This window comes from Notolepis coatsorum (assembly GCF_963971535.1).
Source record: "Notolepis coatsorum genome assembly, chromosome: 20".
NCBI lineage: Eukaryota > Metazoa > Chordata > Actinopteri > Aulopiformes > Paralepididae > Notolepis > Notolepis coatsorum.
Genome location: NC_140184.1, coordinates 21659494 through 21684404, shown reverse-complemented (window position 1 = coordinate 21684404; position 24911 = coordinate 21659494). Strand labels below are relative to the sequence as shown.

At 43.8% G+C, this 24911-nt stretch overlaps 1 protein-coding gene across 1 annotated transcript in view; it reads right to left on the bottom strand.

Moving 5' to 3' along the window:
- The window catches only part of LOC311246826 (ATP-binding cassette sub-family C member 12-like), a gene marked incomplete at both ends in the record, with an annotated part of 156847 nt that overhangs the window by 104902 nt on the left and 27034 nt on the right, over nucleotides 1–24911 (bottom strand). The window contains 6 exons of the mRNA XM_084337072.1: nucleotides 4455–4603; nucleotides 5422–5569; nucleotides 14257–14430; nucleotides 15639–15875; nucleotides 20101–20248; nucleotides 22080–22226. Coding sequence (XP_084193198.1) covers nucleotides 4455–4603; nucleotides 5422–5569; nucleotides 14257–14430; nucleotides 15639–15875; nucleotides 20101–20248; nucleotides 22080–22226 — 1003 coding nt within the window. The remainder of the gene's footprint in view (nucleotides 1–4454; nucleotides 4604–5421; nucleotides 5570–14256; nucleotides 14431–15638; nucleotides 15876–20100; nucleotides 20249–22079; nucleotides 22227–24911) is intronic.

Here is a 24911-nt window from a genome sequence, read left to right as displayed (position 1 = left end):
AGGCAAAAGCTATAAGATAAGATAGGATACTGGTATGTTGAGAGTCAGGTATTGCGCCTGATTGAAGAGCCTCAAGCACTAAACAAAAGGTCGGTTCAATTAGATATAGCAACATGGAGATACGTGTTAAGTATTGCAATGAATTACAGTTATTAAGACAATAGAATGCCTGAAACATAACAACATGTATCCTATACTTACCCAATTGAAATCTTGTCATACTTACCTGAAACAAAATTTAAGAATGTGAGACAGACAGACAGACAGGGAGACAGAGATAGACAGAGACAAACAGAGAGAGACAGGCATACAGAGACAGATAGAAAGGCTGACAGAGACAGACACAGACAGAGATAGGTAGAAAGACAGACGGAGACAAACAGAGAAAGACAGACGGACAGAGACAAATTAAGAAAGACACACGCAGACAGAGACAGAGAGAGAGACACAGACTGTATATCTTTATGTCATGTAGTTCATAAATGTCTTGATGAATTGAAAATGGGGGACCCTGATGTAAACAAGACAAAAGTATTTTTCTGGTCTGCATCTCCTTAACAATTGTTTGTATTGAGCCGTACTGTATTGTAGGCCTACCCATTCTGCAATCTGTTAATAAAGTTTTCAATCAATCAATCAGACATACAGACACATAGGCATAGACAGAGAGAGAGACAGATAAAAAGGCAGACAGAGACAGACAGAGAAAGATGATATACATAGAGACAGAGACTTGTAAGTAAATATGTTGAAAGTTGGCTGTGGATGTCCGAAGGTCATAGACATTGTTGGTAATTCAAGCCTGTTAGGGTCCTTTCGACCCTGTTGAGTTCCTTTCCACCCTGTTAGTCACCTTTTCTTTTAAAATAACTTAACAACTATGTTAAATGTTTTACATGTTTTTATGTTAATTTGCAAAGTTGAAAAGGACAGCATACATGTTTTTTATTAGGCAAGATTGTTTAATTATTTACCATTTTGGGTAAATTGGGTGCATACATGTGATTGTTCTGAATAATAAACAAATGTTCTACTCCATAATTATTGTTTCATTATTATTCAAATAAAACCATATATATATGATGGAATAAGGGACACATAAGGTGTAAGAAAAGCTAAGTATTGTTGAATATTTACATTATTAACACTTTGCAATAGCTATGTATATGTCCCTAACAGGGTGGAACTCTCTCACGGTCAATGGCTGAACAATCCACCCATAATTATTATTATTTAAGTGCTTGAGCTCTACCAATACAAGTACCTGAAGGTTAAACATTTATTTTTATTATTTACCTGATATAATTCAGGAAACGCAAAAAAAACATGATTTCCCCCCCCAAAGGTTAGCACATAGAAAGGTTACCAATAGCCAGGAATGACCCAACTGTCCTTCGCTGCTCTAAGTTCCTTTTTGAGCTCCTTTTGGACAACCATGATCTCCTCAGTGTCCATTGCCATGAAAGCTCTATTTTTCGTGTTTAGCAGGTTTTTAATGTCCTTATTAATCCATGGTTTATTGTTGGGGAAGCAGCATACCTTTTTGGTGGGTACAAAACCTTCCTCGCAGAACCTGATGTAATCCGTAATACAGTGGGACGAGTTATTGTAGCATCCCGGCCACACAAATACACGCACACACACACACACACATACACATACACACACAGGCAGACACGCTCACATTATCACACACACACCTGCACCATCCATGCTCTGTACATGCCTATTTTATTTCATTGGTTGTTGTTGTTGTTGTTGTTGTTGGGTAGATAGAGTGGGGGGAGAAGAGCATTTTTGGTAAAAAGAGAGGAACCGAGTGTGACTTTTGTTGTTGTTATGGTTTCACCTCCACAACTCTCTCTACCACCGTCACACACCTCTGTGTCTGTCTCATCCTCCGTGTCTGTCCCATACACCTCCTGCACTTCAGTGCGCGCTCTACAGGCGCGCAATCGGCACAGGTGATACTAATCACGCTGATGGATGGAGGCTCCACACCTGTCTGCTAATCACCACACCACCCTACAAGATACCTGGGCCCTGTTCCTCGTACCTGGCTAACTGAGTTAGCCGGATAATTTTCAGCATAGCTTGACTTAAGCCAGACCTTTCCGTTCCCCGATGTCGGATTTTCTAAATCGCTATGGCAACAGATGAAAAAGTTTGAACCTGGTCGAGGGCAGGGTTTAGTTCAGTTCGCTCGATAACCTGCATGGCCACACCCTCGCAAAGAGCTTCCTGAAATAATTCTCACAGTCTAGATCCCATTATACCATTCTGAATTATGTTTTTGTGCTTCGTTTTTCTAGACGGGGCTTTTGAAATGTAAAATAATAGACCTAAAATGCTGATAATAAATCATATTCAGCCTATGGATTTACTTTGACCTAAATAATGCACGTCATATATACGGCGCTCAGAGTCGTGATACACACACTAGTGGTTATTTTAATAAGGGAGCATTGCAAATGTGAATCCCGCGGGGATATTTTAAACCCGGGCGTTTGGCTCTGATTAGTTTCATATTCTCCGCTGTTGATGTATTTGCTTAACGGAGCGCCCGGATTGTGTTTCATTCAAGCATAAATTGAAGCGTCTTTATGTGTGGACTGTGGATTGTGAATTACGAGGAATCTGAATCTGTGGATTGTTGAATTGTATCACTGTCACTCACACGTTATTGTGATATTGTAACTGGGATTAAAATGTCTGATGAGATGCGCTGTTTGACGGATTTGAGAAATTGAATGAGCCGTTGACATTTGATGAATGCATTTGAGAAAATGTATGGTTGCATGTATGGATGTCCGAAACAGATTAAAACCTGATTAATAGTGAAACTGCAAGCCTCCCTCCAAGCCTCTCTGACACCGTTATTTCGGGGGTCACGCCTTGAAAACTTTGGGAACCATGTATTTATATATAAAGTACATGATACCTAAGCCGAGCGCATACAGTACAGATATCCTCATAAGTATCTATTAATTCGTATCAATTAGATACTCTTTGGGCTTGTTTGTATCTACTTATTCTGAAAGAGTTGAACAAATTATTTTCGCTAGCAAGATCTCATTCGATTATTCATTCCATTAAGCCTACTGCCAGCAGGCACATTTAAAGAAATATAATTTGATTGATTGGGGTAATGAGGGACTTAACATTAGCCTATAGATTATGCATTTAACTTGTCGGCGAGGCTATTGAGCGGTAACTGTTTTGTACCCATTCTGCAATCTGTTAATAAAGTTTTAAATCAATCAATCAATCAATGGCGTTAGAAAATCAGGATTTCTGCGATCGACACCTGCTGTCTTTTCAGGTGAGGCGGCCGCGCGCAATTATCCTGAGTATCAAGTCTGGTTCAAATGAACGAGACTGAATCAGTGTTCGAGGAACAGGGAAAGCGCGGATTCAAACATAGGGTTAATTGAACCAGGTACGGGGAATAGGGCCCTGGATCTCCATTCATCAGCATCAGATCTTCGAATGGCCTGGCAAGTATATTTGATATTGCCTTGTGTTAATCATCTTCCTGTTGTGTTCCCGTGTATCCAACCTTCCCGTGATTTTTGACGTTCTATGTTATCATGTTTTTCTCGTCGTGTTTTTCCCCGAGTGCCTGAGTTTTTATCCTGTGAAGACTTATTTTGTTTTCTCCCTCTGTGTCTTCACAGTTCCACTCCCGTGCTCCTCACCGGTCACGGTTATCCGCCCGCCAGGCTAAAGATGCACACACACTGCACTTGTTCTTTTCCCTTTTTTCAACTTATTATTAAATGCCCTAAGGGGTTGAACATTATCCTGTCTCCTGTGTTGTGCATTTGAGCCTAACTGTTACCAAGTCCTAACAGTTGTTTTCTAAAAGCATGGAATAAACCTTTTTGGTACAAAGACACCCGTCACCTCCTCGTCTAGCAAGATAGTTAGCTTGCCTATAAAAGGCAAGGGGAAACCGCACACGCTACATAATAATATTCATATTGTTATTATTCTTATTATTAATAATAATAATATTTATATTATTTGTATTATTAATAATAATAGTAGTAGTAGTAGTAGTAGTATAATTAGTCCTGTACATAACATCAGGCCAGAGATTTAGCTCTTAACGATTGCATAAGCTCCTGCTTACTGCCTTACAAAGGACTACACTTAGGTGAAAAGGCAGACAAGGCCAGTCAAAGGTCATCACTCCTACCAAACACAGAGCTTTCTCTTCTGGTTACAGTATGTTACCTCCAGCAGAGATCGCTTTGTCTAGCCACATAGAGAGTTATGTCTCAATCTGGTAAATTAGTTTAATGTTTTGAGGTGGAATTTCCCTTTAAGTTATTTCCCCTGGGATCCCTAAGTGACATGAACAATATTACAATAATAGAGTATATAATTAAAAAGAACATATTACAACAACATACAGATGACATTAAAACCACATGTCAAGTGCTACTCACAGATGATGTGCTGAGTGGCAGGCGCAATAACGTGTGCACTACAAATGTGAGGATGGTGGCCAGCGAGGGGATGATGGTGGTGATGGAGGAGTTGATACTCTGGATGTAGCCTGCCTTCTCCAGGAAGCCCCTCTCAGTCTTCCTGATGTCTGGAGGAAGGACCATTTCAACATTTTACAACGTTAGCACTTTTCAACAAGTCATGAAGGAAGGACCAAACAAACGCGTATATATAAATAGCATTCATTATTAAGACATACTGTAAATGAATAGTGACAGTATGAAAATGCACTTTTTGATGAACATACTTCTAAAATAAATGTATTAGATTAAAGATAAAATAAAATATTTGACCAGAAGGCCTTTTCAACTACAGCATCAACTGGTTAAAGGAAAATCAATCATGTAAACTTGAGAAAATCCAATTATTAACTAGTGAATATCTTTTAGGGCAGAATGTGGTTATTTAAGTAAACCGCATTCATAATGATAGATATCTAATGTCTGCTGTTTTAACTATTGTCTTTTGAATGCTGTAGTTTATAATGAATTGCTATTATATTTTGTAGCCCATTTGTACAGTAGGGCTTAAGCCTGGAGGCTATATACATTTTACTGTATATTTTATATTTTAGAATGTATATACATACCAGAATGTATATCCCGGACTGTACTTTATTCTTATTTTTCTTGTTATTCGTGACTTTTTTTTTTTTTTTACTGTTTACTGTGGGCGATCTGTAGTGCTGAATTTCCCTCGGGATAAATAAAGGATTTCTATTATATCTATTCTATTCTATTCTATTCTATTCTATTCTATTCTATTCTATTCTATGGTTAACCTAGACCAATGAAATAGGAAAACATGGAAAACATGGAAAACATAATGCCTCCGGCCACGGCTATACCATGGGCAGAGGCATAAAAACAGACAGATTTAAAAAGAACACAGCTAAGTGACTTGTACCTTTAATTTTCTTTTCAAAGGAGGTTTCCCATGCATACATCTTGATGAGTTTGATACAGGTGAGCACCTCGTTCATGGTGCGGACACGGCTGTCAGTTTTGCACACAACTCTCCGTCGTACCACATTGATCAGCTTGGCAATGGAGAACTGACAACAAAAACAACATGCAGGATCATACAGCAGCTGTAGTAGGCTACTGTAAAGCAGGGGTAGCATAGTATCCCCCTAGTACAGGATACTGTATAACATGTTCAATCATTTGGAATGAGGACTGAGTCTGTGTAGACTCAACCACACCACCACCCCTTCATCACTTTTTAAAGGCCCTGGAAAACAATGAGTCATCCAGGACACAGGGGCGTATACTGATTTTGAGTCCAATGAAATATTCTAGAATGACATTTACAGCACATTGTAACTGCTCTAGGACTCTGCCTCTTTAACTAAATTTAACAAATGTTCAATGTTAGCTTGCTAGCTAACGTTACTAATGTTTCTATGTTGCTAACGCGCAATTTTTTCCGTAGCCTATGTTTGCGAAGACGCTCTCTGATTGGCTAGCCGCGTACAGCGAAGACCCTCTCTGATTGGTTTAGCGCCGAAGGGTCTCTTCCGCCTTGTACATATATATTCTCTGCTTCAAAGTGGGCTTTGGCCCTCTTTCGAAGTGGGTTATCCTTAGAGTTAGGGTTAGGGTTAGGGTTAAGGTTAAGGTTAGGGTTAAGGTTAACCCATTCTTCGCCAATCACGTGTTAAGGCGGGTTTCTCCGCCATGCGTTGTCTGCCAATCACTCCGTAAGGCGTGTTTGAGATCAATATTTCATATTTTCGTCATGGTATTCATATTTCACCCACGGAGTCTTGGCTGATGCTGTCTGAGCCATCACAACTCTGCAACGCTTCAATACCGCCACCTGGTGGCCGATCGGCGAGTTGCCAAACCGGAAGTGCCCGTTGGGAACTCGGTCCGTCCCCACACCGTGGATATGGATCTTTGCCATAACTCAATAATCAACATGATTTGGACATGTATTAGTAATATACAAACCGGAAATGGATCGCATCGATCACCATCACATAATTGGGATCCGTTTGCTCCACTCTCATCGCCCAACGCTACGAGGAGACTGACGTGAGTTTCAGCGTTTTTCTTTATAATTTTCGATACAAACTGCTCTGATCAATATATCACCCATACTACATAAATCATTTAATGTCGGTCATTGAATTATAAACGACCCCCCCCCCCCCCCCTCCGTTTACCCGCAGATGATCAGTCATGACGTTTAGGCTCTCTCTGGTGCACAAAGCTCTGCTTAAACTGGTTCCCTCGTACCTAAGTGTGCTTCTGTGCACAAAGCAATATAAGTATGCCCTTCGTTCTCAAGCTGTTCTAACACTGGAAGTTCCCCATATGAGAACTGAATTGGGAAAAAGGGCTTTTAAATATGCTGCTCCTTCATCTTGGAACAAGATACAGGAGGACCTAAAATTACCAGGACTGGTCACCCTCTGCGAATTCAAAGCCATTTTAAAATCCTACGAACTCAGTTCCCTTGGTCAGTGCAACTGTGTTTGATCATTTGCCTGTTTGATAACTTGCCTGAAATTGGAGCTTGATGTAAATGTTTTATCTGTATTTTATTGTGATGTTCTTTTTTATGTTGAAACTTTCTGCTGCCTTGCTTGGCCAGATCGCTCTTGAAAAAGAGATTTTAATCTCAATGATGCTTATCTGGTTAAATAAAGGATTTGATTTGATTTGATTGATGTACAGTTGAAATTTTTAATATAGCATGGATCGGTATCAAACTGCATTTGATAATCTAATATGCATTTATGCCTATATCTCACGTTCTATGAAATACTGCAGAAAACGATAAAAACATATTTATACTCTAGACCAGTGGTTCTCAAACTTTTTACACCAAGTACCACCTGAGAACGTAGCTGGCTCTCCAAGTACCACCATATGACCGGCGTTAAAATACAGTCTATTCAGCTATGCACAGTTCACGCAGGAGGCAAATGTATTCCTGATACCATTATTTATTGTTAACTTTTGTCAGACACAGCCACAATGTACAAAGAGATAGCACTAGAACTACGCTTCCACACAACTCATCCAATGCAAGGGGCATTGAGAACATAATAACTAACATTCTCACATAGCAAGTGAGAAAATTAAGAACAACTGTATTTCAGCAAATGTACTTAATTCTCTCTCTCTATCTCTCTCTCTCTCTCTCTCTCTCACTCTCTCTCTCTCTCTCTCTCTCTCTCTCTCACACAGCAAGCAATTGTCCGTCATTCTCTCTCTCTCACACTCACACACACACACACACACACACACACACACACACACACACACACACACACACACACACACACACACACACACACACACACACACAATTATTTTGTTACAAAAACTTAATTTCCTGCATTCTGGTGCAGGCATTTTTAAATTTTTACCCTTTAAATGCCAGTGTTTGTGATGGGCATCACAAATTATTGTAAAAAAGAAGAAAACACATATTCAATACATTTTTGAATGTTTACCCTTTAAATGCCAGTTTGTGTGATGGCATCACAACTTATTGTTAAAAAAACACACAAAAAGTTAAATATTTTCAATATATCAAATGCAAAGTACATTTTTCTGGGGGGGGTTATTACAGGCTAGGCATGTGTCAATGATTAGCAGCAACACATATGGATTTTTTGTAATGTCAGATTTAACACCAACTCTTTTCAGAAAAGTGGGAGTATTTCATTTTTTATCTGACATTACAAGAAATCTAAAAATAAATGGTTATGATCAGGGCTGAAGTTGAATTAAAGATTTATGACTGTTTAGACTGCATTACTCTCTGTCACAGTGATCTCCTGGTTGTTCCCCACTTATATTATCTAACTATCGCGCCGCCGCAACCAGAAACACTGGCCTGGCCTGCTTCTAAGTTCAGTGGCCTGACTGCAAACATTTTTTTTCTTCTTTTTTTTTTAGCTTTTTTGGAAATGTTTTCAAGTACCACCAGCAGTACCACCAAGTACCACTAGTGGTATGTGTACCACAGTTTGAGAACCACTGCTCTAGACGGTATTTTAGTATGAATGTGTGAATGAAAAAGTAAAACGTTCCTACATCCTGAACGATAGATAATTGATGTTGAATGGGCCATAGTAATGTCAATTTAGCAATACAATTTAAAAAGTTATAGCCCTGCAAAGAAGGTGAACATCTCCATAGACAAATAGCGCTGGCAGAGGATGGTTTAGGATGATCAAAGTGGTGGCAGAGAATGGGGGTTAGGGTTAGGGTTACCTCATCCCATTTCTGCTTTGCACTAGATAGTACTGTACATTAGTACACTGCATAGTATTGTGTATTGTATATTATATGGTAACTCAGAACATTGTACATATGTCTATACCGAACACTGTGACCTCATTTTCTTCTTCTAAATTCATGCTATATTATGTTATTATGTTATTTGATACTATCTTGTCTAGCACAGTCTCTGGAGCGTAACAGTAAGAAGCATTTTGTATGAAAGTATTCTGTACTTCTGTATGACAACTATTAAAGAACTTGAACTTGAACTTGAGGGAACAACATATCAATTGTTGTTGAATCTGCGGAAGAGACCCTTCGGCGCTAAACCAATCAGAGAGGGTCTTCGCTGCAGGGGCGTCGTTCTGGTATGGCAAGGTATGGCACTCGCCACTCGGCAAAAATAAAATAAAAATAAAATTATAATTGCAATTTTTTTTTTTTTTTTTACTTTCTTTTTTAGCGTTTATCGCTTTTCTGGTCAAGCATGACCGACAGTTGTAGGGTGAAACGGGAGAGAGAGCAGGGGGAGACATTCGGCAAATGACGGCGAGTCCGGGAATCGAACTCGGAGTCAACCAGATCCGTGACGCAGCACGGAGTCCCGCGACGCAGCGCGGTAACATGGTGTGCTACTGGAGCACCCTGCAATTTTTTTGACTCACATTTCTTTATTATTTTTTTGACATGACATAAAACTAGACACACAAACATTAACAGTAAATATCCACAATAAATCACAGGACTATACAGTCCAGTATTTGAATCAATATAAATGTAGGTTACAAGATATATACATAATACTTACAATACAATACAATACATTATGCTCTTGCTCGCTCTTCTTCCCCCCCCTCAGGACCCCCCTTGGATAATCGATCCATTATTTCGTTTCTAACCAAGGATTACAAATTCATATGCTAACCTTTATTCTCTCCACCACCTCTAACCAGATTGCTATACTGGCTTCATTGACACCTAAAATTCTTGTGGTAGATATCTCTAGATAAATCACATCGAGATAGGTAAGAACCCATACCTTCCGGCACATTTTATCCGGTTGAATCCAGCGTGATGCTATCAGCTTTTTAGCAGCTGTAAGACCGGACACAATTAGTCTCTTTAGCTGTATAGAGGCTGCTAACTGAGAAACATCATTCAACAACAATACAGAAGGCAGTACAGGTATGGTCAGAAATAAAAATTCTGATAATTGCGTGGTTACTTCTTCCCAGAATATCTTAACAGGGGGGCAATAATTGCAATTTTTTATGTTGATTTAGAATTCGAATGTCAACATTATGAACGAAGCTTCGAACTATTCGGTACAGCCCTAGCATGTTTTGATATTGTCAATTATCTCACTTTTACTAGGTGACTTTTACTGTGACTAACTGAAATATGCCAAAAAAAAAAGGAAAATGGACATAGGGATGTTTTTTAATCAAAGGGCAGCAGAGACAAGTGATACAGGGACACAGGTATGGTCTTACAATGGCTTAGTGATTATAACAGTGCAGTTCAGCATTCAGTAACCCATACTTTTTGTGAATGTGTTTTTGATACTATTATGTTGAACACACACCTCAAAACCGTACCTAAGGAAAATTGGCTCAATTTCAAGAAAAATAATAGACAGTTATTGTAACTGAGGGGTACAATTCCCTGACTGTATTGAATAAGTATGGTATCATTAAACCACTACTGCGTTATGTACATTACTACTGGCCATACAGTACACAGGTATATGTGATGAACACCCCCCCAATAACACGGCTTCACAAAAAAATACTATTTATAATAATATTTATTAGAAGAGCACCATGAATAGGTCAAGAGCGTAAGTCCATGAGCATATTACGAAGGGGATAATTAATACCACCTGTAGCATAAGAATTATATATGGCACACTCGTAGGTCAGCTGGAGATACTAAGGGGGTTCCCTCCGGTTGTAAGCCAGCAGGGGGGAGGAATGTTCGAATGCAAAAGTCTGGATCAACGGGGAATCAATAAGCTCCAGCTACGGGAGGCGGTACATTACTCCCTTGATCGGCAGACGAAAGCAGCAGCTATAATCCAAGTATGCGCGACAGCATAGGTGAAAGCCAGCCAGCCTCTCCTAGAGACGGGCTCGAGTGATGCTCCTCACGGGTAAATCCCACACAGCAGCGGGGTAGACGGTTCTCTGCTCCAGCAGCCACAGTACCAAAGCAATAATCCAGCCGGAAAAGGCTCTGCATTCACCGGTGTAGATTCTCCTGTGCACGGTACTTCACATTTAACTAGGTCGAACTTGACGTTATTTCACTAAGCTCTGACACTTTTACTATCCTATTCGCACGCGGTTATAAGTGCTCTATTTAGACGCAAGGTTGCTCACTTCACTTGGTCGTTGACTCGTGATGAAGGCTTCAACTTGTTGGGTTAACTCGTTTGAGGGTAACTTGACTTTAGGCTAAGTGCTGCTGTATCCACCTGCAACGTATTTATACGTAAGGTGAATAATCTAGTGCCAACCTCAGTTCTGTCTCGTATTACTGCGCAAAACTGGGCATGTTGAGACAAGCCTTGGCGGTGGCTTTGAACTCGGCATTGGGGTATGGCCGTGGCGCCTAGGGGGTCGCTGTCCAATAGGAGAACGAATATTATGGTCTGGCCTGTACCTAGGTAAAGGGATATTCCGTGTATATGTACAAAGAATATACAAGGGATATCAGACGATATACAAATATTATACATGGGATCTCAAGCAATAAATATATATATTCGGTTTAATCTGACCCTTTGTAACAGTTATGATATTACATTCTGCATAATTCGTATGCAAAATATTGTGGTTCCCTGCTTTAGTCTGTTGACACATTTCTATACTAAAAATGCTTGTGTAGTCCAGTGTCATACCTAAATGTCATATAACTGAATTGTATAGAAACAACTCACCAAAAGTGACTATTGCACAACTGATTTGACAAAAAAAATCCACCCCCTTCACCCCCCCCCCCCCGCCCCTCCTCGCCATACCTTGCCTTTCACTGAAACTACGCCACTGCTTCGCTGTACGCGGCTAGCCAATCAGAGAGCGTCTTCGCAAACATAAGCTACGGGGACAAATCAATCGTTGCTAACATTAGCTTGCTAGTTAATGGGTCGACTGTGATACACATTCAGCACTATTGGCTACAATAAATGCCAATCAATATCCACGACAAGTCCCTCCCTAGCTTCCTGTTTTTACAGGAAACACGTACATTTGTTGAATCAAAAAAGCATTCTGCAAGCCGTTTCATGGGGACTTAAAATGTGAAAATAATAATAATAATCCACACACTTTGGTATCCTTAACATAAAATCATCTTGTGATCAGGTGGAAGTATGTAGACAAACACACTGTATAATATCTTTATACATTATATTGAACCATCTGGACCAGAAGGACACGTACGTGCGACTTCTGTTCATTGATTTCAGCTCGGCGTTTAACACCATCATCCCCTCCAAGCTGATCACCAAACTCCATGACCTTGGCATCGACCCCTCCTCTACAACTGGATACTGGACTTCCTGACCGACAGACCTCAGCATGTCAGACTGACTGGACAGCCTCAAGTCCTCCACTCTCATCCTGAACACTGGTGTACCGCAGGGCTGCATGCTGAGCCCTCTTCTCTACTCCCTCTTCACCCACAACTGCAAACCGGTGCATGGCTCAAACACCATTCAAGTCAAGTCAAGTTTGCAGACGACATCACCGTGGTGGGACTAGTCAGCAACAATGATGAGTCGGCGTACAGAGAGGAGGTCCAGTACCTAGCTCTGTGGTGTGCTAATAACAACCTGGCCCTCAACACCAAAAAAACGAAGGAGATAGTGGTGGACTTCAGGAAAAATAAAACAGGCACGCACAGCCCCATCCACATCAATGGAGAGGAGGTTGAGTAGGTCTGTAGTTTCAAATTCCTAGGAGTCCACATCTCTGAGGACCTGTCCTGGATCACCAACACCTCGACCCTGGTCAAGAAGGCCCACAAGCGCCTCTTTTTCCTGAGGAAGTTGGCCAAACTCCACCTACTGTACCCCCTCCCGTGCTAGCGAACTTTTATCGCAGTCTTGTAAGGCAACTGCACTGTTAAGGACCGGAAATCACTGCAGAGGGTAGTGAAAATAGCCCAACGCATCACCAAGACCCCACTCCCCCCCATCTCATCAATCTATGAGAAGCGGTGCTCACGGAGAGCACGGAACATCATCAAAGACGCTTCACCCCAACCATGGACTGTTCACCCGCCTGCGGGGTACTCGCTCTGGGGCACGCTACCACACACAGCCTCCCAGGCAGAACCAACAGGACCACGAATAGTTTCTTCCCCTCAGCTGTCAGACTTCTGAATCAAAACTCTACATATCCCACTTCACCTCACTGTATACCTGTGTATATAGCCATAGCTTATGTAGACTTTATTTTAAAGGGGAACTATTTTACTATTCCTAGCACTATTTGGGCAACTTTACACAATTCCTGTGAGTCTATTGAAGACATCTGTATGTTTTTTTTTCAAAAAAATGCATTGGTTTATATTTCTAATCAAAACCATAATTTTTCAGCCTCCGGATTTCAGGCTGTTATGGCCTGGCTCCGCCCATAAGCACTTTGAGTGACAGTCAGTCGAGAGAGAGAGAGAGAGAGAGAGAGAGAGAGAGAGAGAGAGAGAGAGAGAGAGAGAGAGAGAGAGAGAGAGAGAGAAAAAACTCTGCGTGTCTCCCAGAGAGAGAGAGAGAGAAAAAACTCTGCGTGTCTCCCAGAGAGAGAGAGAGAGAAAAAAAAAAGAACTGTGTAAACACTGCGTGTCTCCCGGAGAGAGAGAGCGCGAGAGAGAGAGAGAGAGAGAGAGAGAGAGAAAAGCATGGGCTGTGGCGCAGCGCGTGGTGGACTTCCTCGAACGGGAGAAGGAGAGGGAGACAGAGTGTTTACAGTTCTCTCGCTCTCGCTCGGCTGGCAGCTAGAGGGGGGCGGGCGTTATTATGCAAATGAGGACCATCCGATGTCCCGAATACGCAAATTTTCAGATGACTCACTTGAGGGAGGGACATTATTGTGAGATGAGAATTGGAAGAATGCGCCAAATCGAGAATTAGAGACATAGATCCTATTACTATAAGTCCACATAGCTAGAAAATGACCCTAAACACTGGAAAAGGTCATTTATAAGATAGTTCCCCTTTAATGATTATTTTAATGATTATTTTTTATTCTCACCATTGCACATTGTGCTAACCATTGCACTTTACTGTACAGTTTTATTTATATGTGTCTTGCAACTGACTGTTGATTGTCACATCCTGGTTGGACGTACACAATCTTATTGCACTGTCTTGCACTGTGTAATGACAATAAAGTGAATCTAATCTAATCACTAGGGTTCGAACTAGCAACCCCTTGGCTTTCATAAAAAGGACGTACGTTAATTGTTGTTGTGGAAGCCAGCCGGGCAGACAGACCTGTATGGGGATGAAGATCAGGTAGACCAGTACTCCTATGATGGCGGTGTAGCCCAGGACGTAGCAGGCGTAGCTGATACACATGAGCAGCAACACAGGGACACACGGGATGAAGTTACCAAACACAACAGCCTCAAACATCCTGTAGCCGTCCATGGTCAGGACATTGATCATCTGGGGGGGGGGGGGGGGGGGGGGGGTGGAGAGACAGAGATCAAGCACACGTCCTTCCACAGCGGAAGTGATTTTCAATCTGTGTCAAATGTTTTACACCTATAGACCACAATACTGCAATTCACTTCATGAATTATGACGCATTGCTCTCCCCTACACAAAAGTAAAAGTAAAAAGTATCAGTATCGGCAATACTGGCCCTGTATTTACTTTAATTGTTGCAGTATCGCCCACCCCGAGTGAATGTCAAGTATTAACCTGCTGAGGCGAGCAGTGCCATCTATCCTTCCAGAGGGTGTAAATGGTAGATGGACGGCATTTATTGTTTTTATCCAAAGCACTTTACAACTTGTGCTTCACAGTCACCTATTCAATGAATGGAAGCGGACAGTGCCGGTTAGCCTTCGGGAGAGGTGTTAGTTGGACAATGCCTAGGCTAACTGGCAGCCAGATAGCTTTCTACTGAATGCACAGAGAGGAAACTGGTATCTACTGTATCTTCTCTCTCTGGAGAAGATGATAAGCTAATTTCCCAAAATGTCAGCGTGTTCCTTTAACCCGCAACTGCTCGCGACGAGCAGGTTGACACCTTGCACAGTTGCCTCGGCCATTGGTGTGACTGTGAAGCACAAGTTGTAAAGTGCTTTGGATAAAAACAATAAATGCCGTCCATCTACCATTTACACCCTCTGGAAGGATCATTATAGCTTTCAGGGCCAATGAGGAAACAAGTACACTATGCCAACTGTGTGATAGAAGAATGAGGAGCGAGGATAGAGTGAGTGCAAGTTTGTGTACGCTCACTGTACACACGCACGCACGCACGCACGCACGCACGCACGCACGCACGCACGCACGCACGCACGCACGCACGCACGCACGCACGCACGCACGCACGCACGCACGCACGCACGCACGCACACACACACACACACACACACACACACACACACACACACACACACACACAGACACAGACACAGACACACACACACACACACACACACACACACACACACACACACACACACACACACACACACACACACACACACACACACACACACACACACACACACACACACACACACACACACACACACACACACACACACACACACACACACACGCACGCACAAGCCAGCCAACCAAACGAACCCACACAGCACAGTGGTTTCAGAGGCGCACCGTGTATGACAGAGACATACCTCTCCAACAGACACGCTGCTGACCACTCGGAGGGAGATGATCTTCTGGAAGGCCAACATGGAGTAGGCTCCCTTTACCCTGATGGCCGTACGCAGGTTGACTGCCCACATCAAGGAGATGAAGAAGGCCTTGCACAACTCGGAGGAGAACAGTGCAAAGCACAGGCCCAGGCCATGAGTCAACGTGGAACTGTCCGGGTCCTCCACGTATTGAAGGATCTTGTGGACCAGAACCGCCTGGGAATAAACGCAGAGGGATTAATCAGGGGTGTGCCAGTGTCTGATCCGACTAGGGATCACATATCGAGGGCCAATACATGTTAAAATAGGGTATCAGTGTTGGGATAATTACTCCAACACTAAAATCCAATAGCGAGTGCCACGTGCAAACAGAAAATCTGAAAGGTCAGAAATGAAAGAAGAGTAACTTGACTCTGCGTTTTCCCAGAGAGAGCAGCAGCGAATTTACCTATCAAACTCTACCCTCTTTTCTTGATCCTCCAATCACAACTGTTGCTTTAGGAAAGATCGGGAAAAGAGGGTAGAGTTTGAGATAGGTCAATTGGTGCCATCGTAGATTGGGAGGACAGACACAAGAACAACCGTAACCAAAAGAACCAGAACGACAACACGTGAACGTTTACAAATAGTAACACAAATGACTAAAACATTTAAAACCTTGCAGAATTTATCATGGCTGGCTAGATAAAGTCTACTTTAGAAAGAGAATGATAGCAGGGAAAGCCGCAGGACAGATGAAAGAGAGAAAATACTGTAGGTGTAAACAGTTCTATGCAAGGGTGAATGGAAAACTACAAATCATGATGTACTGTAGATTAAAAGTTGGCCCTATTTTATTTAGGCTGTGTACTAATATTTATGAATATATTTTTAGTTTTTAATGGATATTTTCTATAAAACAATTATCAATTATTGGTCATCAGCTGGTGGTTCTGCATTCTACTGTTGCTTTGAAGGACAGAAGAACAACCCGGGTTCACCCTCACCCCTTCGCCTACCATCCCCACCATCCAGCAACCCTCAGTACCCCAGCCCACCACCTGCCCTCCCTCCCCCAATGAAACTCAATGAACAGGATGTGAACAAACTATTCAAGATACATAAATTCTGTTGGCGGCTGGGTGGCGTAGCGGAGATTGCGCTCGTCACCAATGCAAGAGACTCCGGTATCGAATCCCAGTCTCAGCATTGCCTTCGGCTTGGGCCGGCCGTCGTACTGGCTCATTTGGCAGAGTCAGCGGGTGGAAGTCGATGGGTGGGGATTGGACATTGTGGACAGCGACCCCTACAGGTCGGTTGGGAGACGCCTGCACAGCAGAGACAGGAAATGGCGGGGGTAGTGTGAGCCTCCCATGCGTTACACCTCGCCAATGAGAGTCCGCGCTGGCAGGCGAAAAGATGTGACAGGCTTCCTCCTCGTGTGCCGGAGGGAACACGTGATGCAAGGCTTCTATCCTCTCTACAACCGACCAGTGGGGGGCATAGTCGAGCAACGTTCAAGACAGGGGAGGGGAGAATTGGATACACGAAATTGGGATGGGAGAAAAATTGAAATGAGAAAAAGAGGAGAAAAAAATATATACATAAATTCTGAAAGGCACCCGGCCTGGATTCTGTATCAGGACTGCAGAAACTCTCCCAATTGTCCTCTGTCAACTAAAAGCACACTTTTTCAATCAATATCTGAAATGAATTTTTTTTTTTATTCCAGTGCATTACTCTCATGCACTTTGCTACTAAGTAATCTTCCTTGCCTATATTACTACATACTATGCTAATCTGTCTATACTAGGCTACTATGCACTCAAGAGTTCAACACTCTCTTTCTATTGGGCGACTTCAACCTGCCTGACTCATCTCAGTCGGTCCCAGTGGTCTCCCTCCTACAATCGTTTGACCTGACTCCCACTGCCATGCCTCCCACCCACAAAACAGGCAACTCCTTGGATCTCATATTTTCCCGTAACTCCAGCATCATTAACACCACGGTAACTCCCCTACATGTATCTGACCATTCCTTAATATCCTTCTCACTAACTCTCATGCTTAACTGAAAGGTCTTCACCCCAACTCAAACCGTCTCACTCAGACGCAACCTGCCCTCCCTATCCCCCTCTCCTCTGACATACTATCCGCTCTACCTTTGAGTGACACCTTCTCTGCTCTCCCCACAGAGATGGCAACCTCCACCCTCCTCTCAGCCCTTGCAACCTCCTTCGACAAGCTCTGTCCCCTCGTTGAGAAACCTGCCCGCCGTTCCCCACCCAGTCCATGGCTGACAGATCCAGTGAGAGAACAAAGACAGGTCCTGAGAGCGGCTGAGAGGAAGTATAGAAAGTCACGCCTCACTGTTGACATCGACACATATCACAACCTCTTGTTAACATTCTCCAAAACCATTACTAATGCCAAAGCTTCCTTCTTTCACCATAGGATCGAGGCCTCTGCCAAGAATCTTCACAAACTGCATGCTACCATGTCCTCCCTCCTCACTCCCCCCCACCCCCTCCCCCTCATCTTTCTCTGCCGAAGACTTCGCAATCTTCTTTGAGGAAAAAGTGGAGAACATCCGCAGCTCCTTCTCCCAACCCCCACCCCTTCCAAATGCTGAATCGAGAACCTCATCCTTCACTCTGTCATCTTTCTCTCCCATTACAGAAGCCGAGACCCTGACACTGGTAACGTCGAACCGTCCGACTACATGCCAGCTGGACCGGCTACCCTCACCACTCCTCCAGCCCATAGCACCAGACATCCTCCCATTCCTAACGGCAACCATCAACTCCTCACTCAACTCGGGGGTGGTCCCCACCTCCCTAAAACGAGCCAGAGTCACGCCGCTCATAAAAAAAAAAACCTGAACCCCACCGTCATAGGCAACTATCGTCCTGTCTCTCTTCTCTCCTTCCTTTCTAAAACACTTGAACGTGCTGTATCCAACCAACTTACTGCTTATCTCTTACAGAATGACCTCCTAGACCCTAATCAGTCTGGCTTCTGGACTGGCCACTCCACAGAAACGGCCCTCATTGCGGTCACAGAGGCACTTCACTTAGCAAAAGCAAAAGGCCTCTCCTCTGTCCTGATTCTCCTAGATCTATCTGCAGCCTTCGACACAGTCAACCATCAGATCCTCCTCGCGGCCCTCGCAGGAATGGGAGTGGCTGGCTCTGCGCTGACATGGCTGACATCATACCTCAATGACGGCTCCTACCAAGTGTCATGGAGAGGGACTCTGTCGGCCACCCGCCCCCTGCGGACGGGTGTCCCCCAGGGCTCGGTCCTAGGACCCCATCTCTTCTCCCTCTACACTAAATCACTGGGTAACATTATCACGTCTCATGGCTTCTCGTATCATTGTTATGCCAACGATACTCAACTCTTCTTCTCCTTCAAAAGAAGCCACCCAACTCCTTGTCCAATCAACAGTCATCTCCCGCCTCGACTACTGCAACGCACTGCTCGCTGGCCTCCCGGCCACTGCCACCAAAAGCCTCTTCAACTCATTCAGAACGCAGCGGCCCGCCTGATCTCAAACCTACCGAAGTCGGCCCATGTCACCCCACTTCTTAGGGACCTGCACTGGCTCCCCATTGCTGCACGAATCCGCTTCAAGGCCCTCGACCTAGCATACCGTGCAGCAAAGAGAACCGCTCCCGCCTACCTCCGGTCAATGGTCTCCAACTACACACCCTCAAGACCCCTACGCTCTGCATCTTCTGGCCGCCTCAGACCTACTCCTATCCGAGCTCCGGGAGGGTCATCAAGGAGAAGCCGCCTATTCTCAGTCCTTGCCCCACAATGGTGGAATGAACTACCCACCCCAGTTAGAACAGCCGAAACCCGTCCAATCTTTCGCCGTCGACTAAAGACGCACTTCTTCAACCATTATCTGATTTTAATTTAAAAAAATTTAAGATATCTAACCCTAACTAACCTTACTGTCATGCACTTGTCCTAATAAACTAACCTACACTGTAGCACTCAACACTTTGATGAACATTGTTACTCAGCTGATAGAGTTGTGCCCTTCCTGATGACTTGTCGTACAGAACTTGTAAGTCGCTTTGGATAAAAGCGTCAGCTAAATGACTAAATGTAAATGTAAAAACACTGTTTGACAAACAATGTTACTTAGCTGCCAGAGTTGTACCCTTCCTGCTGAGTCTGACCTGTTGTACAGAACCTGTAAGTCGCATTGGATAAAAGCGTTCACTAAATGACTAAATGTAAATGTATCTACATCCTCTCTCAAACATTGTGTCGACCAGCTAGCGCCACTTTTCACCACTGGACTGAATTGTGATTCTGATTAATTCATACTGTATATGTGTATTTATTCTACATTTGTACTTTGTAACTCGTCTTTCTGTATTGTTATTTTCATTATACTTTTATTCTTGATTATGTGTTGCTGTGTTTGTTCATTTGTTATACTTACCGGCCCTAGGAACACAGCAACCGTGAAGATGACAGAAACAAGGAAGGACACCAACATCCTTGTTCTTTGGAAGCGCATCACCACTCGTCCCAAAGAGGCCTTTTCTAGCCCCACTCTGGCCACCTCCTCATCCCACAGTCTCTGAAACCTTCATGATACAAAATAGGCAGACCAGATATCACTAAATAGTCAGGTCTCCTATCGCCTATTGCTCCCCAGCATCTTCCTCTGAAATTAGAGGTCTCTGGTGAACAAAATGGATGAACTGTGGCTGCGGTTCATCAATCATAAATGGTTTAAGGATTGCAACGTCGTGAATTTTCACAGAATCCTGGCTTAATAGCGGGATTCATGACAGTGCTATTGAGCTACTCTCTACAGGGCAGACAGCTGATGGCTCTGGCAAAAACAGAGGTGGAGGTTTGTGCATTTATATAAACAAAACGTGGTGCACAAACCACAACCACAAGTGTTGCACAGAAATTTCAAAGGTATTCACAGTTGCACGAAGGCTTCGGACGCTAGGGTTTGAAAGCTGGGCGTTGCTAATAAACATTTTAAATCATTTTAATAAACTTGTCAATACTGCTCAAACCGGCTTTACTTCCGGCTTTGGCTGCCTGGTGCGCTTGCGCTGTGATCACATGTATGTAGGATTTTTTAGGTATTTACAGCTACCATTGTGACTGCAGCCCATATAGCTCCTGATGCTAATGCTAAGAGCTAGCAATGAAGCAAATAACAGAACTAACACCAAGAGGCAGCCTGCAACTTTGTATTTCAGATCCTTGTTTCCTGTTCTCTGTGTCTGTCTATGTTGCACTGTCCATGTGTTTCCCGTGTTTGATGTTCTGGTTAGTATTTAGAGTTAGTTATTGAGTTTTCCCCTTTCCCCCCTCTTCCAGTTTTTATTGAGAGGTTCGATTCTTGTTGTTTAGCTTTTATTTACCCTTGTTCTGTTTATTATTCTTATATTACATTTTTTTTATTAAATCAGACTCTCTGCTCACCTTCGGCTTGTCTGCTCCTGGGTCCTGTTCCGCCACCACACATTGTGACAATAGTATCACACACCGTACCTGGTATCTAGTGTGGTCGCAGGTAGCTACTATATTATCGCATAAATATTGTTTGATGGATTGTGAATGGTATCATGGATGAGTGCCTGAATTGATTACCTGGAAACACTCTGTAAATACATGGTGAGCAATAAATATGCTAAGCATTGGCTGAAGTATATCAAAGCCCGGAAAGTGTTTGTTTGCTACAGTGACGAGTTACGCGCCAACTAGTCTATCAACCAACATAGCAGCCCCTGAGTGGGTATTTTAGTTTAGGGCTGAACGTGCTCTTCATTCTGGCTAGCTCCTCATAGAGGGGGTGAGAGGGGTTCTCCACGATGGCTTCTAGCTTTTTCCTCATCCTCCTCTCAGCCACCACCTCTAAATTATCCAGCTCACCACCCACTACTGAGCTAGCCTTCTTCACCAGCTTGTTCAGCTTGCTGGAGTCCCTCGAGTTGATGTTGCCCCCTCCAGCACACCACAGCAAAAAAGAGGACGCTGGCTACAACCGACTGGTAGAAAGATAGCAGCAGTCGGTTGCACACGTCGAACGACCTGAGTCTCCTCAGGAAGAACAGCCTACTCTGTCCCTTCCTGTAGAGGGCCTCAGTGTTGTCCGACCAGTCCAGTATTTTGTTCAGGTGAACTCCAAGGAACTTCTAGGACGCCACCATCTCTACCTCCTCCCCTCCGAGGATTATGGAAGAAGGGGGACCCTTCCTCAACAGATTCCTTGCTAACTCTATTGTTCTAGCATTCAAATAGAGCTCACTAGACTAGAGCCTGTGAAAGATGGTAATGTTGGCGGGCCAAAATAAAAAAATATTGACAATTCACAAAACTCTAGGATTCAGAACATTGGACCCATTGCATCCAACACCCAATCATAGTAATTTAATGAGTAGAGTTTGATACCTTTTGCCAGAGACTTCTGCTCCATCATGGGGAGACAGTGTGAGGGAGCTTAGGTCGAATCTCTTTCTGAACAGGGCCCACATCATAGGCGTCATCCAGGCGAAGGAGGTGAAGGAGAGGAAGCCTGCATTGTCCATTGGATTGGACCTGGTCCGAGACATCCAACATGAGAAAATCACTCAAACATCAGCCATTTAGAGTATACAATATAAGAAGTCAAATGGTGAATTGAAATGGGTAATGACAACAACAATAATAAACTAACAAACAAAACTAGCTTTCTGCTTCTAATCCAGTAAAATCACACCCTTATCCTGATGGACACTAATGCCTAATGACTCTAACTCATCTAATTGATTGATTGATTGATTGATTGATTGATTGATTGATTGATTGATTGATTGAATTCATTTAAAATGTTATTAACAGATTGCAGAATGGGTACAATACAGTACGGCTCAATACACACAATTGTTAAGGGGATGCAGACCAGAGAAAGACTTTCGTCTTGTTTACATCGGGGGCCCCCATTTTCAATTCATCATAACATTTATGACATACACGACATACAAATATACAGTATATATATATTTTCTCTCTCACTATTTTCGAGGAAATACAGCGATAATGTCTTCGCCACCGGAGTGTCTAGAAAATGCTGATCATTCTGACCTCCACCGGCATTTTCATATTAGGGGCTTGCGTCGCTGAGCTAATCCCCGCCGGCATTCCTCCAGCTCTGCAGTTGGACAGGTATTACCTCCAGCTCTGCAGTTGGACACGTTGCTTGAGAGGCGCTCTGCCGTGTGAGGGCTAGCTGCCTCTCCGGGCGGCTGATGGTTTTTCGACACAAGCGCCAGCTGTGTTGGTATGGGGGGAATGGCTGCACGACTTACGAAAGCCGGCTCCAGGCTGGTACCCTTTTTTGCTGCCTCTTAGCGGCGTGGAGAGAGTTCTGGTTTGATGCCCACGTTACATGAGCTCCTCATCGGGAGCTTTGTTACCTGGGACCGTATCCGAATCTGCGGTTCAATTGCCCGGATCTCTGGACAAACGGGTCCCCTCTGTCACTGTGCGGCCCCGTTTTTCAAGATGAAAATCACCCGGCGCGAGGGAGGTGAGTTTGGTGTTTCGTTATGAGAATACCTCCACGCTCAAGTCGGCTGCAGCCCATGAGGGACTTGTGCCGGCACCGCTGTGTCTGATAATCACCGTTCTGAAGACTGTGTTGACTTCTTTTTCTCTTCTCTCTTCGGATGAGGAGAGGGACAGACAGCGGCTGTCTGAGTGTTGGCCTATATTGTGTTCTCACGTTGTACAGTTTCGGTGGTAGCTGCTTACAGATGAAGCCATGAATAGTCAAGCATCTACTGCTCCTCTACCACTACTCCACCACTCCACTCCAAACTGATTTTGTGACTCATATTGTTCTGGACCGGGCTAGATTTCACACCTCCACTGCCTCCCACAGGCTGGGGAGATTTTCATTACATTTTTATTCGTCCCAAATGTCCCAGCCCCATCCGATTTCTTAGCTTTTTTCACTGTTTATTTATTATGTATTGCAACACTAATATCTGGTCAGTACCCCAAGTCAGACTGCCCATATAAAAATGATCTTGGGGGTCTGAGGGCAGTAGCCCCCTCCCTGGGGAAGCACTTAAGTTAAGTACCCTTCCTTTGTTTACGTTTAGACCCAGCCACCAGCCCCCGAAAATTAACACCTGGGTACTAGTTCTAAAGTGACAGAGGAGTGGCAGAAGGGACCTGAATCTGAAGGGCTTCATCTGTAGCTTGCGTCCTAGCTGGGTTGAGCTACCTGTTAGCCAGTTAGCTGTTTAGCTACGACGCTAGCTCTGTAAGCTCGCTCGGCTGGGAACGTTAGCCTGATGCTACCAGTTAGCCTGGAGTTAGCTGTTAGCTTGTGCTACACCGTTGAACATTAGCCGTGAGAATAGCCGGCCATAGCACTCTGACTACGACGTCATCTTTGACAGAAGATGTAGTCGGCCCTGCATCATGACCGGCTGTTGGAGGGGGGCGTCTCGCCGGAGCCTTGGTCCGGCCTTAGCTTCTTTTGCCCCACCAGCGAGGGCCTTCGTCAACGTGGAGACCAGCCTGTTGCGTCCATTGGACCTTTCCCCCCTCTTCCTTCCTTCCCCTTTCGAATGTTTTGTTAATAACAATGTTTTTTCCAAAACGTATGTTGCTTCACTACATTTGGAGATGCGACATGTGCTGTGTGTGAATTGTCTTGATCGCTGGTATAGCTTTATCTCTACCTTGAAAACGGCGTTGTTTTTTACGTGTGTAAAAATGAACTGGGTTTTTTGTTGTATGATGAGAGGTTGTGTGTGTTCATGTAACGTTGGACAACGTAGCTGAGCCCACGACTGGCTGGGTTACCCTGCAAAGCTATGCATAGTGGCATGTGATCGAGGGATGAGTCCCTCTCTCAGCTTGTGATGACAATAAACAGGTGGCAAGTTTCACATATAAACAGGGCTGTACCTGTTCAAACAAGTCGTATCAGGGGTAAGGTGGTGAGGGGTGGTTTTTTCCCCGGTTTTCCCCTGCCCCCCCCCCCCCCCCCCCCCCCTCCCCTCAAACATGATTTTGTTTACAATATATTGTTTCACTATGTTTGTGCCGATACGGTGTAACCCATCAGCTTCTGCTGGGGTTGTGCTCCTGCTTAGAGACAATTTTTTTCTGAAGATTGTTTGGTCGCTGTCATGTGGACTTAGCAAGGCCTGTGACCAGTACTTAATCGAGGACTTGTGTCTTCTCTCGTTATGAAAAACGGTGTTCCTCTTACGGTAGTGAGAGTGT